Source organism: Plecotus auritus, assembly GCF_963455305.1.
Source record: "Plecotus auritus genome assembly, chromosome: 4".
NCBI classification, from domain to species: Eukaryota; Metazoa; Chordata; class Mammalia; order Chiroptera; family Vespertilionidae; genus Plecotus; species Plecotus auritus.
Genome location: NC_137775.1, coordinates 109,253,653 through 109,262,342, shown reverse-complemented (window position 1 = coordinate 109,262,342; position 8,690 = coordinate 109,253,653). Strand labels below are relative to the sequence as shown.

General features: G+C 42.6%; 1 protein-coding gene across 1 annotated transcript in view; it reads right to left on the bottom strand.

The window, feature by feature from the left end:
- The window catches only part of XRCC2 (X-ray repair cross complementing 2), a 32,656-nt gene that overhangs the window by 15,182 nt on the left and 8,784 nt on the right, over nucleotides 1-8,690 (bottom strand). Inside the window, exon 2 of the mRNA XM_080665059.1 lies at nucleotides 1,437-1,518. Within this exon, the coding sequence (XP_080521185.1) occupies nucleotides 1,437-1,518 (82 nt within the window). The remainder of the gene's footprint in view (nucleotides 1-1,436; nucleotides 1,519-8,690) is intronic.

Below are 8,690 nucleotides of genomic sequence, written 5' to 3'. Positions count from 1 at the left end.
GACCCGGCCAGTCCCACCCTTGTCAAGCCCTGCCGGGCAGGGGGCGTAGCCTCAGATCCCCTGGCCCAGCGCCAGGACGGGGGGCATGGCCCAAGGTCCCCCAGCCCAGACCGGGGCGGGGGGCGTGCCTTGAGGTCCTCTGTCAAGCCCCGCCGGGGGGGGTGGGGGGGGAACACGGCCTGAGGTCCCCCATCAAGCCCCGCCGGGGGGGGGGGCCCAGCCTCAGGTCCCCCGGCCCAGCACTGGGAGGGAGGCACAGCCTCAGGTCCCCCGTCAAGCCCCACCAGCAGGGGGTGCAGCCTCAGGTCCCCCATCAAGCCCTGTTGGGCGGGGTGCAGCCTGAGTTTCCCCAACCCAGCACTGGGGGTGCACCTTGAGGTCCCCCGTCAAGCCCCGCTGGGTGGGGGGCATGGCCTGAGGTCCCCTGTCAAGCCCAGCCAGGCAGGAGGGCGCAGGCTTAGGTCCCCTGGCCCAGTGCTGGGGCGGGGGGGGGGGGGGGGGGGGCGCAGCCTGAGGTCCCCTGTCAAGCCCTGCTGGGCAGGGGGTGCGGTCTGAGGTCCCCCAGCCTGGTGCCGGGGTGGGGGGCGCGGCCTGAAGTCCCCTGTCAAGCCCCACCTGGTGGGGTGCGCGGCCTGAGGTCCTCCGGCCTGGCACTGGGGAGGGGGGAGCCTGAGGTCCTCTAGCCCAGCACCAGGACAGGAAGCACACCTTGAGGTCCCCCGGCCTGGCGCTGGGGCGGGGGGAGCAGCCCGAGGTCCCCTAGCCCAGCACCAGGATGGGAAGCGCACCTTGAAGTCCCCTGTCAAGCCCTACCAGGTGTGGGGCATGGCCTGAGGTCCCCTGTCAAGCCCCACGGGGGCGGGGGAGGGCGTAGCGCCGTAGCCTCAGGTCCCTGCTGATTGCTCATTAAGGCTCCTTATGGGAACTTGGCCTCAGCTGTGGGTGCAGCCATCTTTGTGACAGAGTGATGGTCAATTAGCATATTCCCTCTTTATTAGATAGGAGGATTGATTTTAGAGAAAGGAAGGGAGAGGGATAGCAAGATAGAAACATCAATGAGAGAGATGCACAGTTCCCACTGGGGATGGAGCCCACAACCCAGGTATGTGCCCTGACTGGTAATTGAACCATGGCCTTCTAGTTCATGGGCCACACTCACCAGGTCAACAATAAAGGTTTTAAAAAATAAAGTAAAATAAACAACATTCAAAAAGTTTGGAAACTTAAAAAAATAAAAGAAAATAAAAGCAATGGAATAAATATTCTCAGGTGAGCTTTTTTTTTTTAAAATTCTGTCATGATCTGTGTCATTTTAATTTTACAGTTGAACCTACAGAGTCTCTTGCTAGGAGTACATGAATATATATGAAAAAAGTACTTTCATTTATAAAATTTAATTTGTGACACGCCATTTTGGTTTGAGGTTGTGTTTTTACCATGCACAGGTTCATCTTCATCGACAAACAGACAAGGTTCTATTTCTTTCAAGGACCGTCTACCTTCAAGCCGGGCAAGGAGCTTCAAAAGGAAAAAAAAAAAAAAGAGAAGAAAAAATCATTACCTAAAAATGTGATATCTTGAAGATCTGCATTTATATAATTTTCCAAAAGACTATAAAAAAGGCTTTTCATAATTTTAAGGATGTGGAGAGAATTATGAAGTAGGAAATATAATTTAGGAGAAAAGTTGTGTTCACTTGTTCAGATAATATTTCATTTTTTGTCTATATACTCGGTACGAATGGTATGAGTTCCTGCCCTCAAAGGAGCTGATAGTGTAGTCTGGGATACAGAACCAAACTGCTAAATGCAAAGTATTTACCTTCCTTGTGCATTATAATTATCTTTCTCACTATACTTATTGTACTTGTTACACAGGTATCTGTGTTTGTCTGTCAACTCCTTATCTAGTGGTGGGAAATGGACAAAGGAGAAAGGTGGAGAAAACTTCCTTGAGGGGCTCCTACCTGAATTAGTTAGGTATGTGGGGCAGAGGTGACCAAAGCACCGAGGTTATAAACAGCACTGTGTGTAGGTCAACCATGAGCGCATTTGAATTGCTACAGCTTGTAGCACAAAACAGACAGGAGATAATGAAGTCCCAAAGAGCAGAGGTCAGATCCCAGGTCTCAGATGCCATGCCTGCTCCTTGGCTTATACACAGAGCAAGGGGTTCTCAGCTATACAATGAGAAGCAGTCTGGATAATGCAGAGTAGACAGTCAGGACTCCAGAAGCAGACTTGCTATGTCATTTCCCTGGTAAAGTGAGGGTAACAAAGAGTATCTTCCTCACAAAGCTGTTGAGAATTCAAATGTGTTAAGAGTGCTGCCTTGACCAGGTAGCTCAGTTGGGCCCCGATATGTCAAGGTTGCAGGTTCAATCCCCAGTCAGGACACATACAAGAGTCAACCAATGAATGCATAAATGAGTAAGACAACAGGTCCATGTTTCTCTCTCTCAAAATCAAGCAATAGCCCTGACCGGTGTGGCTCAGTTGGTTGGCATCGTCCAGTGCACCTAAAGATGGCTAGTTAAATTTCCGGAAGGGGTCATGAAGAAAGCAGCAAATTAATGATGTTGCTCTCTCTCTTCCCCTCTCACTTCCTCTCTCAAAAAATCAGTAAAATCCAGCCAGCATGGCTCAGCGGTTGAGCCGTCAACCTAGGAACCAGGAGGTCACAGTTCAATTCCTGGTCAGGGCTCATGCCCGGGTTGTGGGCTCAATCCCCAGTGTGGGGCGTGCAGGAGGCAACCAATCAATGATTCTCTAATCATTGATATTTCTATCCCTCTCTACCTTTCCCTTCCTATCTGAAATCAATAAAAATATATTTTAAAATAAAAATATTCTTTGTGATTATGGGGGAAATAGTAGTAAAGAATTTAACCTGCCGAAACCGGTTTGGCTCAGTGGATAGAGTGTCGGCCTGTGGACTGAAGGGTCCCGGGTTCGATTCCGGTCAAGGGCATGTACCCTGGTTGCGGGCACATCCCCAGTGGGAGGTGTGCAGGAGGCAGCTCATCGATGTTTCTAGCTCTCTATCCTTCTCCCTTCCTCTCTGTAAAATATCAATAAAATACATTAAAAAAAAAAAAAAAGAATTTAACCTAGACCAAAGAGAGGTTTGGCCTTTGCCCTAGCCTCCTGGAGATAATCTCTAAGCCTCTTAGAATATCCTGTCAGATGGTGTTTTTGTTTACCCTGGGGCCCTTGAGCCACACCAAAACAATGCTGGGGGCTTTGATCAGCTCAAATTCTGCTTCAGCTCTGGTGTCTGAGGAGATGGAGACAGAGGTCAGCTGTTTGGGCAGCTGACTATGTATGTCCACAGGACAGAGCCCCATTATGACTCTGGACACCGAAGTTCAGCTGGTCTTCCCTGGCTGGCATACTGTCACATACTGTTGCAGGGAGAAGTTAGCACTGTATATGACTCCACTGGGAGAAGACAAGCAGGTCTGCATTTGGAATTCTTCTGGACTTTATCCAATTACACCTCTTCCCTTAGCTGATTTCAATCTGACACCTTTCATTGGAGTAAACCATAGCCATGAACAGGGAGCAGGCAATTCTGCGAGTCCTAATAAATTCTTAAACATGAAGGTGGTCTTGGGGACTCCTGAACTTGCAATTAGTGTTAAGAGTGAGCATAATCTTGGGGCCCTGATTTCTGCAGTTGGTGTCCAAAGTGAAGGCAGTTTGGGGGACTTCCCCAATGTCACAGATAAAGTACTTCTGCTCCAAACACAAATATAATGGTTTCCTATAGGAAAAGCATTGTTTGATTATTTGAGTTGGATACTTTTTCCCTGGAATACTCTTTTATTACTTGAACTTTGGAAAACTTTCATCCACCACTGTGAGCTTGACAGCTTCCCAATACTTAAGATCCTTTTGTGTGAACTCACTGGTGAGTTTAATGAATGTGATTTTTCTGGATAATTAGTTAATGGAATGTGTCAATACTTGGAAGATCTGCATAACTCAGTATTTCGAAATGACCAACGCATGATGTTAAAAAACATTCCTGGGCATGCCCTAGCCAGTTTGGATCTGTGGATAGAGCGTTGGCCTGTGGACTGAAGGGCCGGGGTTCGATTCCAGTCAAGTGGACACATACCCGGTTGCAGGCTTCATCCCCAGTAGGGGGCATGCGGGAGGCAGCTGATCAATGATTCTCTATCATCATCGATGTTTCTATCTCTTTCTCCCTCCCTTCCTCTCTAAAATCAATAAAAATATATTTTAATAAAGCCACAACATTCCTGGGTAAAAGATTCACTCCACGTACAAGACAGACCAATGGGTTTTAATGTCTGAAAAATTCACTGATATAATTTTATGTTCTACATTGCAATCAATTTTTTAGGAAAACTACTACTTATCGAAGAAAATCCATAATGAGCTGAAAAGCTCTTAAAATACTCTTCCTTTTTCCAACTGTATACCTGTGAGAAGCCAGACACTTTCAATATACTTTAACCACACAACATATTGACTAGATACAGAAGAAGAGATGAGAACCAACTATAAAATGTCTTTAAAAGCATGTATACAAATGACTAATATCCTCATCAGAATGATAAACTTGTGAAGTCCCTCCAATTGCTTACTCTTACTGTAACTGCTCAAAATATTTTAGAACCCTACCGTCTGAGAGTTCCGAGTAAGATAATATTTACTAGTAAGAAAGTATTATTTTATTGGCATGACTTTTGGACAAAGATGGTATTAATTACCCCTCTTACCAAAATGTCTGATTTAGCCAATTTGCACCTGACTTTTCATTGTTATTTAAAAATAAAATTTATTTTTAAAATATATTTTTATTCATTTTAGAGATTAAGGGAGAGGGATAGAAACATCAATGTTGAGAATTGTTGATGGGCTGCCTCCTGCACGCCCCCTACTGGGGATCGAGCCCGCTGGGCATGGGCTCTTAACAGAATCAAACCTGGGACCTTTAGTCTATAGGCAGACATTCTATCCACTGAGCCAAACGGGCTAGGGCCAAATTTATTTTCAAAGGATGGAAACTTTCCATCCTTTGAAAATATTTTAAAAAAATGTTTTACAATGCCAAAAGCAGAGAGTACAGAGGGAGTGAAAGTAATTCCCAGAACTTAGAAACAAATTTACCCTTACAAAAAAGGGATAATATGAGCAAGATGTCTTCCAAATATAGTATATCCCCCCAAAAGTTTACACACTTTGAATGACTATTAAGTCAGTGTTTATGAATATACAGTTCATTTTCAAAATTTAAAAGAATCCACACAAATGAAAAAGATTTTTGTCAATGCCTGTTTACCATTCTGGTCCAGGCACTGCTGATAACACAAAGCAATGGAATAGCAAAAATAGTTTGGTACTTGTGCACCCTCAATTCTTCAACTGTTCCCGGTTTTGTACTGTAAACTTTATCTTTTATGTATCTCCATTAAAAAGTCTAGTGGATTAATTTTCTTTGTTCAAAGTTTAGTCTGGCTTTACCCATTATTTCAAATCAGTTAAATGTGTAAAGGAGCAAAAAATTAAGTGAGTTATCAGCTATTAAAGTGTGTACACATTTTTTGGGACAGGGTGTCCCCCCAAAAATGTATACACATTTTAAATAATTATACAGGCAGTGTTTGTATTTCAACTGCATTTTCAAACTTCCAGTAGCATTTTAGGAAGAATTTTCTTTGTTCAAAGCTTAGCCTGGCTAAAAAAAAAAAAAAAAAATAAGAAAAAAGAAACATCAGTTGGGCTATCAGCTGTTAAAGTGTGTATACACGTTTTGGGACAACTTATATAAGCAGAAAAATATCCTAAAAATCTGACATAAACCTGAATGACTGTTATAGCAATTAAAATTAATGATGTTTTCCAGACTTGAGGAATAAGTAAAAAGAAGCAATTAGTCAATATGGAGTTTGTTAAGCATCAAGGTAAAGGGAACCCAAATAAGTTCTGCCTGACATGACAGTTAATCCTTTTGGGAAGATGAACACATCAGGCAATCAGAGCTTGGTGATGGTAGCCATTAATAGATTCAACTATTCCTCTTGATTCTCTAAGCCAGTGGTCGCCAACTTTTTGGACTTCACGGACCACCAATGGTTCAAGAACCACTGGTTGGCAACTACTGCTCTAAGCAACCTTTCTGAGGTCAAATTATTGTGGACACAATCATCTTCATCTATTTGGCAGTTTTATAAATATTGTGAAGTAATAGGTTTGGCATTTGGTTTGTAAATCAGTATCTCCTATGTTTTATTATCATAATAACTATCTAAAACACTATTTGTGCTTACTCTTGAATCACCAGTACATAATTTATACACATTCTCCCTTTTAATTGTCACATTCACTCTATTTATTATCATTCTGTTTTTCAGATGAGAAAACTAGCACACAACACAGCCAGGATTTAACTGAGATCACTTGGCTCTCAAAGTCTAAAGTTCTCCTTCTGTGCTACACAGCCTCAGAGTCGATCAATTATCATCAAGTCTGATCAAATCTGAAGACAGGGACAAAACAGTCTTGGACCTACTAACTGAAGCTGAAACCAATCTGAGGTCCTATCAAGGCCATTATTCAGCCTCTCAACCATGTCCCTTAGTACTCCCTCTAACACCAAGCAGACTCAAATGTTTTCAACCGCAGCAGCATCACTTGAGCAAGCATGCCATCTGCAAAGGGACCATACTCAGTTACACAGAAATTCACTGGGACACACTTCAGGAAGCCAAATGTGTTCTGGGAACTGAGGTGCTGGGACACAGAGAGGTAGCAGACAGAGTTCCTATCCTCAAGGAATTTAATGCAGAGAGTTAAAAGGTTAAAAAAGTACAATAAAGTATGGTAAGTGCTACAACAGATACACACATGGTGTGTGAAGGCATCAAAGAGGGATGGTCAATTCTAACTTGTGAGAGAGATAACTTTAATTCTGAATGAAAGATTGAACACATAGTTCTTTCAGGTACATACAGAACGAGCAGTAATAACACAATGCTTTCCTTCTTTCTTCCTGGAATGTCCTTTCCATGCCTGGTTTCTCAATTAAATTCCCTAAGGCCTAGACTAATGAACAAACAAAAATCCTATGCATTCTTCAAGGCCACCTCCCTCCATGAAGCTATTACTATACTTAAGAGCACATTACCAGCCTGTCTTCCTAATCTAGATGTAAAAGCTTAAAAGGGAAGGGTTGTACCTTTTGGCTCGCCACCAATTCCAAAATGCAGAAACTCAGTAGCTGCCTGGTAAATCCAAGGTAAACAGGTAGGTAGAAGAGGAGGAACTACTTAGATTTTCATATATTTGGATACTTTGTGCAAATTTCCACTAAAAAGTCCATGAATATTCTTATGGCTATCATCAAAGTTCTTCATACTAACAAAGTCCATTTTAGAGGCAATCATATACCTTCAATGCCTGCTAAGCAGAACACATATCATATAGATGTTTCTAAACATAGTTAGCTATGGAAACGATTACACTCAAGCAGGAAGGAGTGCTTAAAGATCGAATTAACCAGAAATAAGTGACATGAAGGCAAACGTGTATCTAAGACTTATTTGGATAAAGGCTCATTTTCCCTGACCTTTTATGATTCAGACTGTTTGCAAGATAGATATCAGCAACAGGGCTTCAGCAAATATAAGAGCTCCCTAACAGAAGCAGACACTCTAACCACATATTCCTAACCCTGTCTACCCTACAATAGGACTGGACTTCTACCTACAAATTTAATGCAATTCTGCCCGGCCTGCGTGGCTCAGAGGTTGAGCATTGACCTATGAACCAGGAGGTCAAGGTTCAATTCCAGGTCAGGGCCCATGCCCAGGTTGCAGGCTTGATCCCCAGCGTGGGGTGTGCAGGAGGCAGCTGATTAATGATTCTCTCTCATCGTTGATGTTTCTCTCTCTCTCTCCCTCTCCCTTCTTCTCTGAAATCAATAAAAATATATAAAACACACACAAAAAACACCAAATTGAATACAGTTTTACTAATGATTTAAGGAGGAAATCTATGTCAGGCAAAAATGTGAACTATTTAACAGAGGGAAAGTAAGAGGAGTTAGAATGCATAGAAAGGAAGGGAAAGCAGCAGCTATGCTAACATGTATGTGACCAATGCAAATCTGACCCTTATCATGGTAATTCTTTAAATTAGAGGACTAGCCCTGGCCGGGTAGCTCAGACAGTTAGAGCGTCACCCCAATATGCCAAGGTTGCAGGTTTGACCCCTGGTCAGGGTACACACAAGAATTAACCAATGAATGCATAAATAAGTAAAACAATAACAACAACAAAATTGATGTTTCTCGCTCTCAAAACAATAAATTCAAAAAATAAATAAATTAGAGGACGAATTCTTTTTCACATGTAAAATTAGGCTCTTCTGACATTTTGAAAATTAAATAATTTTGGGGGGCATAGTACTAGGCCTAGCTCTTCAATAATGCGTTTGTCTAAATTATACGTAAAAGACAACTGATACATACCAGGTGTACGGGTTAATAATGCGGATTTTGTAATCAAAGAAAACATGATAATTTCAAGAGAAACATCAAAAGTGCTTTATTCAAAGTAATGTCCATCGCTAGCTACACATTTCCCCCATCTTACAGATAATTTGTGGATACCGTCCCAATAGAACTTTTCTTGTTTTGAGGCAAACCATTCAGAGACC